Source organism: Melanaphis sacchari, unplaced genomic scaffold (assembly GCF_002803265.2).
Source record: "Melanaphis sacchari strain LSU unplaced genomic scaffold, SCAv2.0 Contig43_pilon_pilon, whole genome shotgun sequence".
Lineage (NCBI taxonomy): Eukaryota > Metazoa > Arthropoda > Insecta > Hemiptera > Aphididae > Melanaphis > Melanaphis sacchari.
This window is the reverse complement of record NW_020271284.1, coordinates 2,181,138-2,204,519: the sequence shown is the minus strand read 5'-3', so window position 1 is coordinate 2,204,519 and position 23,382 is coordinate 2,181,138. Positions and strand designations below refer to the sequence as shown.

At 23.6% G+C, this 23,382-nt stretch overlaps 2 protein-coding genes across 3 annotated transcripts; one reads left to right on the top strand and one right to left on the bottom strand.

Annotated features, from left to right (window-relative positions):
• Window positions 1–1,391: 1,391 nt before the first annotated feature.
• LOC112597734 (E3 ubiquitin-protein ligase SHPRH) lies at window positions 1,392–11,482 on the bottom strand. Of its 2 annotated transcripts, none has more exons than XM_025343914.1 (19): window positions 11,147–11,482; window positions 9,969–10,139; window positions 9,149–9,261; window positions 8,637–9,089; window positions 8,415–8,570; window positions 7,945–8,158; window positions 6,538–6,805; window positions 5,584–5,689; window positions 5,272–5,517; window positions 5,077–5,211; window positions 3,717–3,910; window positions 3,469–3,651; window positions 3,229–3,410; window positions 2,890–3,167; window positions 2,640–2,804; window positions 2,308–2,574; window positions 2,117–2,224; window positions 1,827–1,984; window positions 1,392–1,633 (listed from the first exon to the last, which is right to left on the bottom strand). In XM_025343914.1, exons 2-19 carry the CDS (start codon window positions 10,126–10,128, stop codon window positions 1,456–1,458), a joined length of 3,564 nt encoding a protein of 1,187 aa, XP_025199699.1. In that variant the 5' UTR covers window positions 10,129–10,139; window positions 11,147–11,482; the 3' UTR covers window positions 1,392–1,455. The 2 variants fall into 2 exon arrangements, with proteins under 2 accessions (XP_025199699.1, XP_025199700.1); XM_025343915.1 differs by having other exon boundaries at window positions 11,227–11,482.
• Window positions 11,483–14,989: 3,507 nt separating this feature from the next.
• On the top strand, window positions 14,990–19,474 carry LOC112597724 (protein will die slowly). The gene is made up of 8 exons (XM_025343899.1): window positions 14,990–15,287; window positions 15,350–15,446; window positions 16,267–16,430; window positions 17,353–17,442; window positions 17,513–17,652; window positions 17,721–17,952; window positions 18,025–18,112; window positions 19,194–19,474. The coding sequence occupies exons 1-8, from the start codon at window positions 15,246–15,248 to the stop codon at window positions 19,292–19,294; spliced, it is 954 nt and encodes a 317-aa protein (XP_025199684.1). The 5' UTR covers window positions 14,990–15,245; the 3' UTR covers window positions 19,295–19,474.
• The last annotated feature ends 3,908 nt before the right edge of the window (window positions 19,475–23,382 follow it).

The following is a 23,382-nucleotide window of genomic DNA, read 5'->3' as shown; positions in this document are numbered from 1 at the left end:
TCGACTATATCCGTAGAAGCACTAATCAGAATTGTTCTGCTCCACCTGGTCTAACCTGGTCGTCCTTATTCTCCTGTCACTCGTCGAACTTTTTTTCTAACCTAATCTAACCTTGCCTCTCATCGTTCACAACTTGTCGTTCCTCGTCTCGCAACCCATGGTTTATCTTTTCTAACCACTCATGGTCCATCTTCATAGCCACCCCTGAATCTTCTTCACTTACAACTCATCTCTGTTCACGACGTACCACTGTCCTCAGGTACTGGAATCAGTGGCTTGTGAAAGACAAACCGTATGATCTTTGACAGCGGGAGACGCGACGGCAGTACAGTATATGCATGAGTGGCAGCGACTGCGTTCAGCGCAAGGAATCTATTCGCGTGCTGACGGCCAACAATCTGAAAGAGGCTGTCGCCTTTTGGAAACAATGAACAGTGAATGATTTAAATTATTTTATGACAATACATGGTGATAACGTCACCCTTTTCGATAGGGTGTATAATAATAGGCATTTATCCATTACAGTATAATAATATATATGAATAAATCATTTAACTAATAAAACTGAGCACATGTTTGCAAAACAATGTAGGTACTGTAAAACGCTAAGGTTATAAATTGAATAATAAATTATTATGATATTGTATATATTTAAGTCTAAATAATGCAATTAAAATGTACTTATGTAGTTATTATTTAATTATCTTAACTAACCAACTCACTTGTGCTCTTTAGTGTATTTACTATATTTATAAATATACTGTCAAGAAAAGTACACGTATACAGTAGGTACTAAATTTCATTGTTGACAAACACTTCTGTGTCGTTGAGCATGACAAGAGGTTAAATTATGGTTTTATGGTGAAGGTGCAAAGGATAAAACAATTTAAATCAAATTATATGATACAATATATTGAATCAAAAACAATAATAAATTCAACATTATAATAGTATGAGAAAATTATACAAGGGGTTTAATTAGAATAGTCAGAATTTAGTTTAAAATGTCTGCTATTTGGAGGTTCTGTCAAGAGAGGTTTGACCAGACTATCATCTACGGACTAGAAAAAAATAAAAAGAGTGATTTGTGTCATTTATATATTTACACTAGTATGTAAAATTTTATTTATTTTTAATTTAAAAACAAAATATACTTAAATTTAACTAAGAAATTTATATAAAAATCTTAAAAATAATTATCACTTGTTTTATAATATGAAGAATTATAATAAAGAATCAATTAATTGAAAAAACATAAAAAAAGTATTCTGAATCTATTATCAGAAAAAAAAAATGTTCTTATAAATAACAAAATATATTTTAATATTTAATACTTATAAAAAAAAAGAAAGTAAAGCTGACTTAAGAATATTAAAGATTTAAAGAACTGTACTCTTAACGTATGAAATAAAACTAATAGTTAAATAGAATAATAGTAAATAACTATTTAAATTATTATTCTCTTATGTCATTATTTGGCTCTAATATTGAATTAGATTCATTTCTTTCAAATACTCTTATTAGTTGAGAAAGTGTGATATCATCCCATCTATCAAGCATGGCACCGGAAAATACATTAGTGATGTTTTCTTCAATAGAATCTCGAATAATAAAGTTATGTACAAATGTAGGTCTAAAAAATAATAATAGTAATAAATATTAATATATATTCTTTTATTTTATATTTTATAATTTCAATATAAACATACACATTACAAATTTATACAATATTCATATTGTATAAATGTGTATTATGTTTACCTTTGATGTATGTTATTATAATAATTATTTTAAAAGCAAATGATTTTAATAATAAATAACTATACTTGGTTTGTCCAATTCTATTAATTCTCCCAATGGCTTGAAGCTCATCAGCTTTGTTAATTATTGGCTCCATGAAAAATACTCTAGTTGCTTCAGATAAATTCAATCCTTTTGAACCCAGGCTTAATTTCATTAATAATGCATTTATTTTCTTATTTGACTAATAACAAATAAATATAAAATGTAATACTTAAATATTTTATGATACTTTTTTATTTTCATAATTTTAAATATTTATATACATAGATATAGTATATCAACATTAACATTTATATTTTAATTTTCTACATACTTTAAAATCTCTTAGTGTTTTTTTGTACTTATTTCCTGTTTTTAGTATTCTGAAATTGATCGAATTTTGTTCTAAAGCTTCTCCAAGAAGATTTAATGCTTTATCCCACTAAAGAGAAAAACATGTATTGTTTTTTTAAAAAAAAAATATTCATGCGACACTATATAATATTCTATAAATATAACACTTACATTTGAGAATATTAAGACTTTTACATTTGGATCCTGGGTAATCAATTCCATTAGTTTTAAAGTTACACTTTCTATTTTAGTAGAAAAAGAACCTTTAATTACTATGTTTGACACTTCACCTTCTCGGTTATTTTTTACATAAGATATAGAATCCATTGGGGTATTGTTCCTACACATAGGACAAGCTATATCAAAGGCATCTGAATGATTACACATGGTTGCTAAACACTGGTTACACACACTATGACCACATAATAAGACTGCCCACTGTTAACCAAAAATTAAAATTTAATAATTCTAAAATTACATCTAATTAATTGTGTTATACATACTCCTGCATCACCATTCAAACAACAAATTGGACATGTATCAACTTCAGTAGAGTTTTCTTTTTCTTTTTTTAAATTTTCTAAATAAAGTAATGTGCCAATTTTTTTTTCTAAAACAGATACAGTTACTGGAATATCTGCAGTTAATGCCATCATATTAAAATCCACCTGAAAAAATTGAAATTACTAAATACCAGGCAAATTTATTATGTTAAATCTAATCATGATACATATGTATATACAAATTACTAACATATTGTTCCATAATAACATCATTTTCATCTTCTCTTTTAGACTTTTTTTTAGGTGGACCATCTTCGTCAGTTTCTGTGCCTAAATTATCTCCAAGTCTCAACCTTGACTTAGCCATAACTATTTCATCATGAGCAGAAAGACTATCACTGAGATGAGTCCACAATAGCCGTAAATAACGGAATTCTTTACGTACTAATTCTAGTACTTTTATGTGTTCAGCTGCATCTTCCAAACAGCTTTTATTTATAATTTTAGCCTGTCCATATTGATAGAGTTCTGTAAAATATATTTAACCATGAAGAAGTCTAAACAAATGTAATGTAATAGAACAACTAACTCAAAAGTAAAAATTCTTTTTGAGACATCTTCCAAAGACCTTTACTAGTACTTTCATACATGGTTTCTTCATCTTTTTCTTCAGTCTTATCAATTAGCATATTCTTTTGTTTATTAGAAACACTAAATAATAGAGATTCATATACTTGTAATTCCATTTCAGCTTTACATAATAAACACCTCCTAAATATAAAATCATAATTAAAATAAAGAAAATCATAAAATTAAAAATTATGTATACCTATTTTTTGAATTCCCCTTTTTTGTTTTTAAACGTAAATGACATAATAATGCACTTTGAACTAAATCATTCATAGGTGTTTCTTCTAATTTTTTTAGTATAGATATTGTGTCTATTCTTGCTGTATCTAGGTCAGCAAGCCAAACACCAAGAATATTGTAAACGTCGTTGACAGACTTCAATCTAAATTATATCAAAAATATATAAAGCATTTGTATTATATACATAAAATATAAAACAATACAAACCTATTTGCAATATTTGGAACACCAGGCACGCGATAATCTTCCAACTCCATTTGTACTTTAGCTAAAAAGTCATTAGGAGAAAAAATCCAATCTAACATGTCTGACCACCAGTCTGAATAGCCTAATGTTTTATTCTCAATGGCTTTAGCTACCTTATCCGAATAAAATAGTACAGTTCTACGAGTTGATTCAATCTAACATCAAAAATGAATATATTAGGTATATTTAATAATTTACCTACTAAAATTATATTTATAATTTTCATAAAACAAATAAAAACTGTATTGATATATGATTTTTTTAAATATTAATTTTATTTATTTATTAAATGTTTAATAATTATTTCAGTTAAACAAAATTAATGGTTTATTTATCTTAATTGTTTAACTTGAAACATCGTATAATATTAGCTCTAAACTGTGCACAAAACTGTTAAAAAAAATTGAGCAAGTTGCAAGTATGAAGTGAAACTTCTTTCAGAGTCGTATAATCAAAAGGCACGTGTGTGGGGAATAATACTAATTCAGGGGTACATGGTTTTATGATGTTAACTTATAGGAAATTTTCATGAGATTATGAGAAGAATAATTTAAAAATAAACCTCTGCATGTGCATAGTTAGTAAAAATCAATTTAAATAAATAAAAATCAAGCCAATAAAATTTTTTTTTGTTAAAAATTATTATTTTTACTCAAACAATGAAAACTAAATATTATTTTTGGGGATACTGATATTATTTTCGTTATATCTTTATTAAGATAAATTTAAAAAAAGAGAGAATATAATAATAATATATCATGGAAAATATTATGAAAAATGTTGTTTAGTGAGCCATCTGTTGATAGTTGTAATTACGTGAGCTTGGTGACAGAGTGTATTGGATCCGACATTTTAATAACTTGACCAAATTTTTTTTTCATACTCTCTGTAAAGAAGTTTCACTTCAAAAATAAGCTAAATATTGATGATTTTAAAATTTCTTTACAACTTTTTTTTTATAAATTTTAAAGTTTTAGCCGATCCGTACAAACATTTTGTAATAACTGTCAAAGTATTAAAACCCATGCTGCAACTACTGTTGCCATATAACAGCGAGCTATACTTATAATTATAAAATCTATGGCAGCAATGAAAACTATTTTATTTTTAACTTTTCTAATATTTAGCTCATCATTTACACCAAACACTTAACATTTAAAAACTATGCAAATTGATTAAGTAGAACTTTAGATAAAGCTGCTCAAAAAAATCACCTCAATATAATTATTATATTGGTTAAATTTTTTTTATAATATTATTATGTAAACTTCATTAAAAACTATTTAAGGAATAATTATTAAATTGTATACTTATCACTAACGTTTTGTTTACTAGCATCAAGATATTCTTTTTCAAGTAATTCCATATCTTTTTTTAAGTCTGAATCACTTAATGCATGACTTACGGTTACATTTTCATCAATTACAGTGGCCAAATTATACATAACATGGATTTTCTAAAAAATAGTATGATAAATTAAAAATAGGAAAACATAAAAAACATAAATATATTCTACCTGGCATGTATCTATTTTAAGTTTTTTATCTTTATATTTATCCATTAACCCTAACACTGTCCTATAATGTTCAACAGCGGTGTTTGGTTCTGAACGAATAAGATACAATCCAGCAATAGCATTGTGCTGGGAAACAAGTGAACGTAATACATCATTGCATTCAACACGGCATTTATCTATCATTACATCCATTAATTTTTCCATTGTCATTGTTCCTTTTATTTTTAGAAACTGTCCATTCACAGCCTAAAACACAAAAATAAATTTTATTCAAATCATCAATTTATTTCAATTTCAAACAAATAAAATTACTTGAGGGTGCACACAAGCTTGTCGAAGCTTATATAATGGTCCAATGATAGTAAAAATACTTTTCCTATCAATATTCTTTACTGATATATCTAAGGATGGAAATAACCTTAAAAAACAATAATTTAATAGAATTAACAAATATTTTTAGTAAATATAGGTATTATTTGTACCTTAAATTTAGATACTGACATTAAAACGATTATAATTTTATAAAAATATAAATTTATTAATACTATTAACTATAGAATTTATATTCTATTCTATAATCAATGTTAATACTCAATAACAAAATATATTATAGATATATTACTTTAAACTAATGGCACATAACTATTATAAATTATAGTTACAAAATTAAGGACATTTGGCAAATTGTACATAAAATTTGCTATATATATCTATGACCCTGGAGCACTGATCCTCATTCTCTTTCTGCTATCACTATACAACTATAGTCTATAAAATATGTTTTGACTCAAGATAAGCGTATACACATTATTTTCACAAATATTAACATTTTATATTTAATATACAATATTCTTAATGTTATTACATAATTATGGTATTGAACTTTATGTAGATATATTTAATGGAATTAATGAGTCATACAAAATATTTAATTCTGGAACAAAGGTAAATTTATGATTTAAATGATGGTCAGCAAAAAATATAAGATGGGTTTTATTTTTTCTCGAGTCATAATAAAACTTGGTATTTTTTTTTTTCAGTACTTTTTATTGTAATTTTGATGGTCCTCAGTATTAAATACAGGAAAGAAGGTTAATTAGTCGACTAAATGACCATTAAATCTGCTACAAGTTTTATGATCAAAATAATATACTAAAATATTTTATTCTTAAAATTATAAACTAAATTTAGAAGTATTATAATTATATTAACATGTTAATTTAACACTTCAACTTGATATTACATAACTATACATTAAATTATTACCTGGTTACACAATTAGAAAAAATTGTAGCGCAATCATCATGTTGGCTAAGGTAAAAATATTTTTCAATTTGTGAAAATGTTAGCCAATGCTGTTCACTAGTTAATTTAGGTAAGTTTAATTCTGAATTGACATCTTCTATTGAATTACGCCATATCAATTTTGAAAAACATTCATACATAACTTTTTCTTCACCCTTCATTAGTTGCAGGAACTGTTTACGATGGCAGTAAGGACTTACTTCTAGGAACTTTAAAATACCGTAAAGATCTAAAAAATAAATAAATTATGTTTTAAAAAGTATAATAAGTGTCATATCAGCAATTTTAATTGTACACATTATGCATGGTATAAATATAATATATATTTACTAGTATTGGATTATAATTAGTAGGGACTGTCCATTCACCATAACAACATACTTTTTTTGTTATTTACACTAAGTAGCTATCAATATTTATACCTATTCAATTATGAAGTAGTTATTATTATTCCAATTACAAAAACCAGGTTCTTAAATTGATATAAGTTTTTTAAGTTATATTTTACAGATTCTAAAATCATAAATCCTGTGTTCACAAGCACAATTGGACATATATAGCAACACATATAAAAATGTATTTAATGTTTGAAATAATAATAATGCAATACAATCATTAATATGTGAGTAAACCTGTTCTTGAAGTTAATATATTATTAATGATCATTGGAATAGTAGAATACAAGTTGAAAAATTTATAAAATATAGTATTTAAAAACATAGAGATGGCTGCTAATGACAAATCACAATTTTAAACTCAACAACTGGCTATGCAAATAATTTATGCTATTATTCAACATTCCTAGGTTTTGTTAACCTAAACAAATACATGATATAAAAACGCGTCAGTAATCTATAAATTGTTGCATTGTGCTTATATGTATTTATATTGTATTAAGACCATAGGCATGTACGACTTTGGTCACTGAGTATGCAGTTCATGAAGTGTGTTTACCCTGATTATTAAATGTACATACCATTGCTTTAAAAATATTTATTATTATTACTGCTTTTTATTAGAAAATAACAAGTTTTTCAAATCGATAAATAAAACATATTTTTATTAAGATAAGTTTATTGAAATAAGGATATAATTTCATAAATCTTGTCACATAATTAAGCCATAAAAATTGATTTTACTTATAATATATTTTTATTATTTTTTTTATTCTCCTATTAAATTTAATTTTGGGACTTTAATTACATAAGCTATTTAAAAAAGTGTCTGTCCCAGCCCATAAGGTAAACAAATGCAATGATTAAGATTCTGTATAATTATAATAAGACCACATAATACACATAAGTTATTATTCATATAAATAAATACTTAACATAATACATAAAAATAATGTTATAATATTTAACATACCATTTAGTGATTTTTGTATTGGTGTACCAGTCATAGCCCATTTATGCACAGATCTTAGATTTAATGTCATATCACATACTTTGCTACTTGCACTCTCAATTGCTTGACCTTCATCTAAACATATTCGCCACCATTTAATGCAAGGTAATGGTGACTGAGGATAATTGTATCTTTTTGAATGTCGCAAACGAGTACAATTTTGATTTTCCACATCCTATAACAAATATATTTTTTATTATGTTTAATTATTCTTTACATGAGGTTATTTTATGATAAAAAATGAATGAAACTAATGTAAGTTATATATTTAAATGTATTTATTTTTTTAATTAATTAATTATTTATCTGTATACCTTACTTTTGAGACAATTCTTGTATAATTTATGTTTATATGAACTTCTTTTTAAATATATAAAATTTATTTCTAAGCTCCTATTTATATATATATATTATTCAATGATTATACTTACAACATTTGCAACATAGTTTAAATCTCTAGAAAGAGTAGTATACGAAGTTATGACTATATCATAGTCTCCGAAAGAAAAAGGTTGAATATAACCATCAAAATGCACACCATTATAAACATAAACTTTTAAACCAGGTTTTGCAATATGTTTTTCTATCTATAATTTAAATCCATAATATTAATATCCAATTATTAAAATATAAAACTAAATAGTATATATTACTTCATCAATCCACTGATTCATTATAGACTGTGGTACAACTATCAAAGTAGCTTTACATTGTAGTCTATCATTTAAAATCCAACAATTAGAACACAAGTATGGAACTTCTTGAAATGGTTTTGGCTCAAAATGTACACACTGTGCATGCTGGCCTTTACCACACATTGCACAATACACTAAGATACTTTTAGGTGGTGTTTTCTTGCAATAACATGCAACAATATGAGTATCTTCATCAAAATTACTTTCAGTAGCTTTCTTTGGTACCGTACTCATTTCACTTAGTATATTCTTATACCAATTTTCTAGCATACTACGTGAACTACTTGTTGATTTTTTTTTAAGATCTTTATCATTGGTATATGCTACATATTTACTCGTTGATGGTTTAGATGGGCTTTGAATCGATGGTGTTTTTATACAATCTTTAATCACAATATTTTGATTATAGAACTAAAAAAAAAACAACATTTAAAACATAAAAAACAAGTGAAAAATTTTAAGTTTAATACCTCAGTAGGTGCAGTATTTTCCATGATGCAACATAACATTTCGACAGTTTTTCCTAGACCCATTTCATCAGCTAGAATGCCTCCACTAAATGGAGACCCATCATATTTTACAACTAAAATAAAATATTATAAAAATCAATATACTTATATACAACTAGGCTCGACATAAACACAAAAAAAAACCATACAAAATATGCATAGAAAATTTATAAAATTAAAAAACAAAAATTACTTATAATTCATTATTTTGTAAGCATATTTATATATATCTTGTACATATTTATTTATGTATTTTTAAATATTGAGCAGAACATTAAATATATTAATTTTACAATATCTTTAATTTTATTTAAATGTGTGTGTACACTGTACATAATAGTTCCTAATGTATTCTAAATATAATAATTCTGAATAAAATATCAAATTTAATTGTTATTATTTCAAAAATATAAGCTAAAATACTGATATTAAAAAACCGAGTAAACTATTTTAGAATTTATAATCTACTTAGAAAATGTCTAAAATAAGTTTAGCAAAATAAAAGCAGAAGCAATTATAATTGCAGAAAAGTTAGCTATGACATAATTTACTAAAAAAAATAACAGAAAATTAAAAAAAATGAATAGGCTTATTTTTGCAAGGGAAAGATTATTATGATACACTAATTAAATTATGTAAACATTTTTTGTTATATCAAAAGTTTTCTTCATTCTAAATTAAATATTATATAAAATTATATTGAATATGGAAAATTCTTGCTTACTTCCAAATATGAGTTTTGTTTATTTAATTACAACATAAAAATTAATTTTTAACTCACAATCATTATTTTTTTCTCTATCAATCATCCATTTCACAGCTCTTCGCTGGTAAGATCTAAGTGTTGGAATAACAATCTGAGGTTGTTTAAAGTCATCATTAATGTGCTTATGATAAGTTTTGATAACTTCAAAAAACTTGGCAGCTTGCAAATTATTCATATTTATTTGTCCTGAAAATATTTATAAAACCGTAAAATAGTTTATACTTTTTAAGTTTTAATATATATTATAATATTCATGTATATCAGTTAATATAATAAAAGTAAAAATAAATTTAATTATATTTTATAATTTAATAACCATTTAGTTATGTATGAAAATAAGTATTTCTCTGGATGTATTGTATAAATTAAGAATTAAACAACTAATGTTTAATAGTACCTATCTACAATTTTTTTATTTTATTTTAATTGTATTATTTTGATCTATTAAATAAAATTATAAAAGAAAAAAATATGTGATCAATAATTGAGTTATATAAATATACAAAATACATATTATCTTTCATACATAGTACATATTAAATATTTATCAATTTACTAAAACAAATATTTTTTTCCCAAATTTAAATTTCACATTCAGTATAAAATATATCACTATAATAAAATCTTAATAAATGATTAAAAATATTAAGTAAATATACTCAAGATAATTTGAATTACTTTCAACAAAATCAAGAAACAAGAAACCATGGAACGATTAAGAATCAATAAATATTTCATCTGAGTATAAAATTTAGAAACATAATTCGGATAATGTAATACAATTAAAAACCGACCTAACAAACAATTGATTAATTTCAAACATTTATACTAGTGTACACAAATTATTATATGAAGAACTTGTAATTAAGAGTAAATTATATTAAAATGTCGAGTTAATTATCAAAGTAAAATAAAAAGTATTAGGTATATTTCCAATTTCTATCCAATTATGAAACCGAATAACATTTCAAACATGAATTTAACCAAGATAATGTATGCTTCAGTATGAATTTAAAATACCTACTATGACATTACATCAAATATTTTAAATTCTAAAATTTATTTGTACTTTTAATAAAGAAAAAAGTGAACGAAGTTTCGGGCAAGAAGTAAGAACACTTTATTGGCATATTAATAAAGCTAATCACATAATGTAGACAAATACGCTTATTACACAATAATATTGTACATACATCAAATTTCAGCCAATTTAATCAAGCGGATTATTGAGAATCCAGCCGAAGAGTTTGGTTAGTAGCGAACCCTAACGTACCGAATATCAATATCAACAGACGAAGACCAACAGGACAATACGGTAGATCGGATATTTAGTATTCACATAAGAAGTACTAATTAATAAGGTGCCATTTTATAATACAATTGTACTTTTAAAACGAACGAGAAATAAATAAATATTTAAGATTAAACGAACTCCGTGTACTTATTACAAATCATAGTATTTACTATTTAGTCTTTGCTATACAATTTTGAATTTATATTTTATAAAAACTTATAAAACCTTATCTGATATTCTAATAGCTTTCAAATAAAAATATATATTGAATATTATAAATTTTATTATCTGAAAACTGAGGTATACACAATATTACGATATAGTAAATATCAGATATACCAAGTTTATTGTTGTTTACAGGTTTACGGGGTATAAACAATATCCAGTGTAGGAAAGCTACCCGATCCAAATGTTTTTCAGAGAAACTACACTATTTCTCTGGCCACGAGTGAAAAACCGCGATATTTTGAAAAAAATAATCAATACTAATACCAAATGTTAGATACGCTAATTGAATAATATTAAGGAGTAGATCACTTGCGTAAGTATTCGGCCAGGGCGATCATAAATAAAGGCCCAGCCGCTCAGGTATTACACAAATAGCATTATACCAGCACACATTTCTTAATAGTAATAGCCTGGATAGATAGAATTAGTGGCTCTCTTCTCTCCCAATTATTCAATCATCGTCATTTGGTCTATTTGGTATAATATACAATTAAAAAAAATTTTTGTGTCCTTAATTGTCAAATAAAATATACAATTATTATCGTAAGGCCGAAAATCCTAATAGTCCAGCCAGTCCAGGGGATAATCGCCCACTCGTCCGTCGGCCCAGTCAGCCCCTAAGTAAATGTCATAGAAAGTAAAAAAACTTCAAACTCAAAACTTGTTAGTTTTCTTTTTCTAAACTATATTGACATATTGCATATTTTATCTGATGTGGGTGATAAACTGTTACCGTTTTACCATGTGAAAATTAAAACTCAGTTTTACTTTTATATAATAATTCCAAAACAACTATATGGGTTGGTCCTGTCAAAATCTTGGAAATATCCAGGATTATCATACCTAATGGATAACATTAAATTGAGTCCCGCAAATACTTTTGAGTTATCGGAATTGAGTCCGACCAATATTGCTAAGTTATTCAAGTTAAGTTCCTTTTTTTGATTGTAATAATAAGCATAACGAGTTAATTAATCAAAAAATATTAAAAAGGATATTAAAAAGGTACTTTTTACTTGGTGAATAATTTTTTATCGACAGTTACAGAAAAATACTGAAAAAAATTGAAAATTTGTCATACCTATAAATATTACAAAAATTGTTTAAATTTATTGAAAATGTTATCATAATATAGGTATTGAAAATAATAAATTGGAAATTTCAAGTACATATACTTATATTATTATTTTTTTAAATATAACAAAATATTAAAAATTGTTTGAAGAGAAATAATTATTTTATGGGTGAATATCTAAAAAAAGACTCCATTTTTCACTCGTAACAATTTAATAATTAAGTATTTACTAATTGTGTGTTACCGGATTATAGATAGTTATAATATTTTATCTCTACGGACTCAATTCAAAGATACCTATTAAAATAATAAGCTGAACTCACTTCCCCTATTTAAAAACCGATTAGACTAAGTATTTATTTAATTTTTTTTTATTATACAATTTAAATATTTTTAAAGTTCTACATCGATTTATTACCATGAAATTTATAGAAAAGTATCAGAATTACCTATTTAGGGTAGACATCTAGTTGTGTTATCCGATACTTGGCATTCAATAGAGTAATTATTGAAACTAAGGACTCTATTTTTTAATGTGTACGTGGAAAGAAATTTTATTAAAAAGTTTTGATGATTTTTAGTTTTTTCAGTGAAGTAATGATTGAGGGAATAGTAACTTCTACTTGTTTTGTATTTTGAATATTGAGTTCTTACTTTTTAGTGGAGATTATTGTTTGTTATATTCGACGAAGTAGAGAAAAATGTTGCAAACACCAATGAACAAGTTCTGACAACACCTAAAGCAATCAGAGATTTGAGAAGAGTTTAGCCATGAGCCTCGCACTTGGATTCGTATATACCCATACGGATCTAATTATGGTAGAGATCCCATGCGTCCCGCATTTTACGGAATTGTCTCGTATTTAAATGAAGTGTCCTGGTGTTCAGACAGTAGTTTAAAAATAACACTTTTGTCTTGTATTTTGAATAATCTGTCTCGTATGTACCTTATTTTAAAAATTAAATTTTTTCATAGCATTTAGGTTTTTAAATTTCAGATTATTGATAAATCATAATATCTAAATCAAATGATAATTAATAATAATTATTTTATTATGATTGTATTTAACTTTATTTCATAATATATTTAGTAACTGTGAGGAAAATTAAATGTTACATCAAGGCCAAAATATGTAATTTTAGCTACCAAATGTTTACAAAGAATTTGTATAACAAATATTACATATTTAATTTTATAATATTTTAATTGCTAACATAAGTCCTCTCGCCCCTTCCCCAAATTAACACCAATATAAATTACAAGTATAAATATCATTAAAAATGTCCCGTATTTAAAAAAAATAAATTTGAGATCTCTAAATTATGGTCTTATAAATTGTGAATTAGAAAGAGATTGACAATTTGGATCAGATATAGGAAATAATTACATTAATTGTATTATAAATTATTATAATAGTATACTCCTATTCCTATAGTATATATTATTTTTAATAGCTTTCGATTCAATCAATTCAAGGTATCTACCAAATAAATATAGTTAATAGCCTAAAATTAATCTAAATTTATTGAAAAAGTTATTGTGTAATGTGTATGTGTATAATAAAACAAATAAAGTTTTTAGTTCTCAATAATATTTATGAATTACCTAACTACAACAAAATAAAATCTTTATTTTTAATTAGAATATCAAATTTTACCAGTATTTATAAACTTAAAATAACGCTTATAAAAAACCAAACCAATGTATATTTTTAATATTTAAGTGTCTGGGTTGTTGTAAGAGCGACTTTTAAGGAATCTATTGTATTCAATTTCAAACTTGAACATTAATAATTAAATATATTTTAGAATATAGATATATTTTTAACTACAAAATAATTAGAAACCAAATTTCCATAATTTTGACAGAATGATTACTATAAATGGTAATAAATTGTATACAATATATTTATAATGTATTTACGATATTTTAAAATAACTTTAATATGTACAACATGAGAAAATTTTCATAAAATTCCCAAGCTTTTTACGCTGGAATTTAAAATGTTATGAATATTTAAAGAGAAAAAAATTAAACTTTAATTTCAAATATCTATAAGTACAGATATTTAATTTAAAAATTTTAAATTAATATAATTTATACTGTTTATATTTAGAAAATGTCATTGTATATTATATATTTAAATGTACCTACTTAGAATAATATTATAATTTAAGTAATATCACAGGGTAATAGTGGAAATTTTACTTTAAAATATGAATAATAATTAATAATGTCATATTGTCATGTTCATGTTATTATTGTTATATGACTTTATGTCGTGATTGATTCCTATGCGATAATTTTAATCATTATTTTGATAATATGAACTGATAAAAAATAAGTATTTATCATGGAGTGAACGATTCGTTCGATTTTTGTTCCAAAGGCGGCGCCTATAGTATGTTTGTCTTCAGTGTTGGATTGGATACCTATGAGTGGCGGCCATTGGATGACAGTGATCAAAACTCGATGTTTATAGGTCCTACGAATATAAACAAACAAGGAACCTAACCAGTAACCATATCCGACAGACCGAATAATCCTAACTGATGTGTCTGTTCAGCCTTTAGATTATACGAAATTTAATTCCTGTAAACAAGTAGGTTTTTTTACTAGAATTCCGGGATCAGAATTTATTATTATTTGTAAGCGGCACTACATCCCCTGTGGCTGTCTCCACTAGGCGAAAGTATGCAGCCGGCTAGAGATCGAGAAAAATCCTCAAGCAATGTGGTAATTGAGTTTCTACACATATTTTATCTTCAGAATTTTTTTAAGAAATTTATAAATTTTAGAAACCCAATTACTCATTAAAATTTACATTGGCTGGTCATACCAAAGCCGTGTCGTCAGTGAAATTCAGTCCAAATGGTGAATGGCTTGCGAGTTCATGTAAGTTACTTTCTTGAATTTTAGAGTTTGTATTATATTTTTGATTAGAACTGTATATTGTAATCAATTTCCTACATTAATTACTCAAGAGCAAAATAAAAAGCACTAAAAACATTAGGCTCTATGTTCAAATTATAAATTAGCATCTCTTATCACATAATTTGATTGATTCTTATATTCATTATATGAATGGAATATTGTTTGGTGTTATAAAACTTAATTGCAAATTGTTAATTATATCATTCACTTCTTTAAGATTTATTAAATTTTCAAAAATATATATGCCATATTTGTTTGTTATAATCAAAATAAACAAGTATAATTATGTATTAACTAATATCTGATTTACTAAATTACTAAATTAGATATCGACATACCTCAGACTTCATCATTATTAAAATAAATAATTTGACTTATTTGATAATTATAGTACCCTTTATAATATACTTTATTTTATTGTACACAATATAGTAAAATAGTAAAATTAAAAACTAATGCCAGGTTAAATGACAAATTTAATGGACCAATTATGGGCCACTAAATCGTTTTTAAGAGACTTATATTACTATTATTTCATTATATGTGTGTATATAGAGTAAAAAATGCTAAATAAAATGGTGGGTGTATAATTTTTTTTTGGGCTTATAATAAATGCAAGTATTAAAAATCATATACTTCATTTGAATTAATGAGAAATATGTTTGGTTTCACATACTTCAATAAATATTTTGAAATGTAATTAAGTATATATTTTTTAATTTTAGTTAGGTATATTAAAATTATTTTGATTATTTTATAATATTTTAATTATTATTTATAGCTGCTGACAAATTGATCAAAATTTGGGGTGCTTATGATGGAAAGTTTGAAAAGTCTATTGCTGGACACAAATTGGGAATTAGTGATGTCAGTTGGTCATCAGATAGTCGTCTTTTAGTATCTGCCTCTGATGATAAAACTTTAAAAGTTTGGGAATTAAGTTCGGTAAGAATTTATTTTGTAATTATCATTTATAATCTAATTATGAGCGATTTAAAATAATTCAGTTTTTATTTATTATAAATTGAATATTATACCTGCAAGTGTTTTATCCATCTAACATATCAATACATATTACTTTTAACTGAAACATAGACTCTCCTTACCTGTTTAGTGAACATCATACTTAAACTCTTTTCCTTGTATGCTTAAAATTAGGTTTATCATCAACAAATAAATTTATATATCTAAAAATAGAACTACTTATAAGACACTTAAAAATATTATGGATTTAATGTCTAGTGTGAGCGCTGCTAAAAATGCAAGTTTAAGTTATCAGAATAACACAATAAGTAAAATTAATAACTCTCCACTTAACATTTTAAATCAAATCCTTCACAATGACATGTATTTTACAAATAATTTTTCTTGTGTTTATTTGATTATGAAAACCCACTTATAAGAAATTTTAATATTTTAACTCTTCTTAAAAATCTTACATCCCAGCGACTGAAAATAAAATAATACAGAGATTTTTTGTCTAGGATATATCTTTTATTTTGTTCATTTTTTCTTCTCTTTTCCTTTTCAACTCTCAACCCAAATTTTACTATTAGGTAACTTCTTAAAGACATATTATCTAATTAGTAATTTATCTATATTTTTTTACTATTTTCACATATAAATATATAAATATATAATAAGTACATTCAAATGAATTGTCCTAAGACAAAAGATCTTTGCATTATTTTATTTTCATTCGCCGGGATAAAAATAACAAAATATTATTATTTTTTAGTTTTTATAGATTGTATATTTTCTCTTAGTAATAAAATAATAAATTGTATCTTGTTGAAAAAGATTAAGAAATTAAAATGTACTTCATTAAATTTAATAAATCGTTTAATTATTATTTTAATTTTTTTAGTCAAAATGTGTCAAGACGCTTAAAGGCCATAGTAATTATGTTTTTTGTTGTAATTTTAATCCACAATCAAATTTAATAGCTTCTGGATCTGTAAGTTTTCAATATCTAATAACAATCATTATTCTATTTTTTTTTTTATATAATTTGTTCATTTCTTTAGTTTGATGAAAGTGTACGAATTTGGGAAGTAAAAAGTGGTAAGTGTCTAAAAACACTTCCCGCACATTCTGATCCTGTTAGTGCTGTTCATTTTAATAGAGATGGATCTCTTGTAGTTTCCAGTAGTTACGATGGTTTATGGTAATATTTTTTTTTTAAGTTTATGTATATGTAATATGTATTTTTAAATAATTTATTTTTTACTTTAGTCGTATTTGGGATACTGCCAGTGGTCAATGTTTAAAAACACTGATCGACGATGACAATCCACCAGTTTCATTCGTTAAGTTCTCACCCAACGGAAAATATATTTTGGCAGCCACACTTGATAATACTCTAAAATTATGGGATTACACAAAAGGCAAATGTCTTAAAACTTATGTTGGCCATAAAAATGAAAAATACTGTATATTTGCAAATTTTTCTGTGACGGGTGGAAAGGCAAGTGTTATAATTTTATTTTATTATTAAATATTTATGTTATGCTAATTTTGCTTGTTTGTATCATTATAGTGGATAGTTTCGGGATCTGAAGACAATATGGTATATATTTGGAATTTACAATCAAAAGAAATAGTACAGAAATTACAAGGCCACACAGGTAAACTTTTTTTGAATTTATATTAAAGTTATTATTTTTATTTAATTTTTGCTTTGTTACTTTTTAAACTTAACCATAGTATGTATCTTTTTATGATGTGTTAAGACTCTAGGACATAGTTATTTTATAACATTATGTATATTTTTAAATTTTCTCTACTAAAAAAAGTAAAAACAATCTTGACAAGTAAAAAAGAATTAACAGTTAAAAATTGTTATTTTATTGAAAAATTTTGATTCAAAAATGTCAACTCTTAAAGTCTTAGTTACAAAAAATAATAAAATGTTTAATATGAAACATAAATTATTGATAATATTCAAATTTAATAAAATTAAAAATTGCAACTCTCAGTCAAATGTTTATTTTTCTCTATTAAAGAAATATTTACAAAAATTATTATTTAACTTATAATTAAACAGATAATACAAAAAATGACATAAAGATCATGTATTTTTAAATTTTAAATTCTTTATTAATAATGAAAGCTTTAAAAAAAGATTTCAGGAGGATACCCAAACCTGCATTTGTTCTTATGTTAAAAGTACATTTTATAGAAAATTTATGCAACTACCCTTAATAATCATAATTTTTTTTACAATAATTTGGTTTGTAATAAGTAAAGAGTATTCTTAAATTACTATATTTAATAAACTCAAAACTTGATAAAAAAATTAATATATATTGTAAAATATTTACTTTCAAATAAAAATAATATTCTTCCCATTAAGTTTTATAATAGAATGATTCATTCTATTTTTTAAACTATAAAATTTAAACATGAACTACTGAGCAAACATTTTCTATGACATGTAGTTGCAATAAAAGAACAAAGAAGTGTGCAGTTGTGGTGCTTCCTAAGTATAATGAAATTTTCGGAAGTAAAAAAACAATATTTTAAGTAAAGTTGAGACTGAAAGAAAAAAATAATTAAAAATTTAGCTTATTGAGAGAGTGAGTTAGAAAGGTAATTAGTGATGTAAGTTACACGAGGCTTCATTGTAATTGTAGAGGATATGGTAAACAATTCATTTAATTATAATACCAGTAAATATCATCTAATTTGTTTTAAATTGGTTAACAGATGTAGTTTTGTGTACTTCATGTCATCCAACAGCAAATATTATTGCGTCAGCAGCATTAGAAAATGACAAGACAATAAAACTATGGAAAAGTGATACTTAAAGTTTGATTATTATTTTGTATAATTTGTATAAAGGAAATGGTTATATTCTCCTGCCTTGTGACTGTAGTCTTATTTTCATTGTAACCAACTGTCAAATTATCTACAGTAATAGTAATAGTTAAATTATTATTTTTAGTATTTTTTCTTATTTTTTTGCTCAAGGTTCAAATATTAATAAAAAAAAAAAAAAATTGTATAATTTTATTGTCTTCAAATAAAATAAAAATGATAATTTGCCTTTTATTGAATTATCTACAATGTTCTAAAAATGTATATTGTACAAAGTATGACTGCTTTATCATAAGTAATATATTAAAATCATAAAATTGATTATAATTATAAAATCTATGAAATATTAATAGACTTATATTTTAGTATGTTTTAAATTTAAGTTTTTAAATTTCATATCACTTTAAATTTGTATATCCTAAGATAACGGCTAATTGTTCACTGTCAATAATTTTAATATTAATATTGTCAATAAATATATACAAGTATTAATTCAATTTTAAAATTTACAAATTATTAATATATTGCAGTTCATTTATTTTATACACTATTCATTTAAAATTAAATTATTTTATACTTTTATGAATTGTAATGTATTTATCTGATACATTTAATTATTTTTTTGAAACTTCAATTACATAAGTCTTAACAATAAAAATAAACTGAACTCAAAATGGTGTTTTGAGTACCACTTACATATTTATTTTAATACTTGTTTAAAATATGTTGTAAATCAAAAATTAGTTTTGATGAAATGTATAATAATTAATAAATTGTTAAAATAAAGCATATTCCTATTGTTTTAACTAATATTTCAGTTATTAATAATAATGTAGTTAAAAAAGAAAATTCATTTTGTTAAAAACAGGTTCTGCATAAAAAATTTGTGTTGTGCACTTATTTTTTTTACTCTGTTATTTTGAAAAGTTATTAGTAATTTAACTTACTATAATACCAACTAGAGAAATCACTGAAATTTAAAAATTGAAGCATTATTATTGCTTCAAAAGCTACACAAGGAAAAACTAATTACTTCAATAAATAAAAAAAGTAGCTGTTTTGCTGAATAGCAGTGATTGTCTAAGTAAGTTGTTGTATAGTTGCATTAAACTTTTAATTAAATGATACATTGTTAGAGATTTAAAATGATTCAGAGTAGATAAAATATGAAATGTAAACTATGCTTATTTTTAACTCATTAATTTAATTAATTTTTAGAAAATATAATATAAAGGTCTAAAAGTACGTCCAATTATAATATTTGATTTAATATAACTAACCAAACCATTTGAATTCCTACATAAATTTCTACATTAAATATTGATTTTTTATATGCCCCTAATCCTTGAATGAAGACAAGCTCCTCTATAAAATGCAAAATTAAAAAGTTTTGGTGTTAAATGAAATTTCAACATTGATAGCGTGACTTAGTTTCTATAATATTGTTGAACTTTAATTTCATAGAAATTAGAACTTTTATGTTTTATGTTTGTAAAAAAATATTAAATCATTAAATTTTTTATACTTTTGCTAAAAATATTTTTAACATTTTTTTATAAAACATTTTATAAATTTTTAATTACTAAATAATTTTCTAATTTTAATGATTTTGTTAACATATTTTTAATATTATTTAGTGCAAGTTTTACAATCTTTTTACTGTGGCAAACCTTTCTTTGAATTTAAATTTTTTAGCAACCCTCTACATATATTTTTTTTATACACACATAGATTAATGTTAATAATCAGTATTACGTTTTGTATCTATTGATTTTATTTTTTAATTACTTTACTTTATTATTTAAGGGTTTTAATTTTTGTTTTAGTTTAAATTTTCTATCATATGTTAGCGACCCTAAAAAATTAGGTGGCGATTCCTAGGTTGAGAAACATTGATTAAGTGTATATAAAGAACGATTTTTGATTAACATCTTATATTTAATTTTCAAACTTTTTAACCTAAACTTAACGTTTTTATCAATAATTTAAAAAATAAAGTATTTTAATGGTATTTCTGACCAAAAAATACTTTAAAAAAAACTAAATTTTTGGTTTTTAAATTTTTTGATTGAGTTTAAAAACTTAGACTTGATAAGAATAAATAATATAATATGTTATTACCTTATATGTTTTAGAATATTTTATTAGATATTTTAAAATTAATTTATCTTTTATAAAAAATGAAGATTTCTAGCTACAAGCTAGCCATAATATGATAGAGGAACAATAAAAAATTGACTCTTAATAGTATACTGGGTCTATTTCTTAGTGCTAAGTAAAAATGATTTTTGTTATTTAATAAAATGGTATTTAAGTGTAACTAGGTCAGAATGTAAAATTTCAAAGTTTAAAACAACACAGTAAATTACTTAAAAAAAACCAATTTAACATTTTACAATATAACTTATTTGCATTACGAATAACTAATGAACACTATTGAGTGTTCTTACGTAAAATAATAAAAAGGACATTTTTTTTTTTTACTTAAATTTTTATGTATAAAAAAATCAATTTCCTAATGATTAATATTTTTTTTTTTTTACATTAATTATCTATTTTTTATTATGTATAAATATCAGAACAATTATAAAAATATTGAATAAGTAAAATTTAAAAAAAACAAAATTACTATAACTACTTTCATCTAATGCATATACATTTTGTTAAAGTTTTAATATCATTAAGATAATTCTTAGTAACAATAATCCTTAATTCATTTTATGTAATAATTCAAAAATAATAGTGACATAATTATATAGTTAATTAAGTGTTAAAAACTTATTTCATCATTATATTAAATTTACATACTACTATGTATATCATATTTATAGTAAAGACATGTTTTAGATTTTTTTTGTGACAAAAAAAAGATTTTATTTGTGTTTATTTTTCTTAAGTGTATAAAATAATTTTCAAGAAATGTGAAGAATATGACTCCATTTCATTTATTTTTACTTTGTTTTCCATTGTTGCAGTGCCTAGAAATGTAAAACAAAACATTTTATAATATTAAATTATATTCAAGATAAGTATAAAGTATTAATAAATACTTTTTATTTTTATTTATTAAGTATTGATTAAATTTAAATATTATAAAAAATGTATAACATACAGTATAATAAATTAAATAGTAAAATGTTTATCTAATATTATCACTTATTATTAATAAACAATTATATGTTGTCAACATTTTAATTAATAGTTGAAATTTAAATGCAATTAAACAGTCTTTATGGTATGAGCAAACATTATTTACCTTCCATAAAATGATTAAAAGTACATATTAAAATGAATAATCATAAATTATTAATTAACATAATTGTGATAAAATAATAATAATAGTTATTTTGAAATTTTTATATTCTGACAGTCGTACATTTGATCAATATAATTAAATTACTATTTATAATTTCATTTTAAAATACTTAACAAAAATAATTGAATATCCTAAACCTAAATTGCTTATGTCTTATTAATATTAGTTACACTGTTTAGTTATAAACTAGATACCTATTAAGAATAATACACTTTTACAGTTTTAGAAAGAAAAAAAACATTTTTTATGGTTAACCTCAAACAGAATTTACTGAAATATAATTATAGATATATTTGGATCATAATTTTTTTTTTCAAATTAAAATCGTATTTTCACATAATTTGATAAATATTTTCTTTTTTTTTAAATGTTCATAATATTACATTTCATTACATTGATATTAAATAAAAATAAAAAAATATCTTAAAAAGTATCATCCATATTCCAAAGACAATAATTAAAAGAGAAACTAATAATACATCAAAACATAATAAATGTAATTAAAAAATAATTTTTTTCTTAATTTTATTTTTATTTTATTTTTCATATTTTAATTTTAAAAATAAATAAGAGAATACACATAATATCAATTAGTTTTTTATTTAATTACCACAATTTGTGATTGTAGATTAACATTTTATATTTTTATTAAAATAAACTTAATTCAATTCAATAATATAGTGTTATTTCATTAGACAGTATAATAAAATTTACGGAATGATTAATTTTAATCAATTCATCAAGAAAATAAATATATTATTT

What these genes read in the sequence shown, in the direction of transcription:
- LOC112597734 (XM_025343914.1), bottom strand. Translation starts at nt 10,128, where the DNA reads ATGAATAATTTGCAAGCTGCCAAGTTTTTTGAAGTTATCAAAACTTAT. An exon ending in AAGGGGAATTCAAAAAATAG is followed by an intron (nt 3,411 to 3,468) that starts GTATACATAATT and finishes TTTTATATTTAG; the next exon opens with GAGGTGTTTATTATGTAAAG. An exon ending in GTTTGAATGGTGATGCAGGA is followed by an intron (nt 2,575 to 2,639) that starts GTATGTATAACA and finishes TTTGGTTAACAG; the next exon opens with TGGGCAGTCTTATTATGTGG.
- LOC112597724 (XM_025343899.1), top strand. Translation starts at nt 15,246, where the DNA reads ATGCAGCCGGCTAGAGATCGAGAAAAATCCTCAAGCAATGTG. An exon ending in ATTTAATAGCTTCTGGATCT is followed by an intron (nt 17,443 to 17,512) that starts GTAAGTTTTCAA and finishes TCATTTCTTTAG; the next exon opens with TTTGATGAAAGTGTACGAAT. An exon ending in GAAATTACAAGGCCACACAG is followed by an intron (nt 18,113 to 19,193) that starts GTAAACTTTTTT and finishes ATTGGTTAACAG; the next exon opens with ATGTAGTTTTGTGTACTTCA.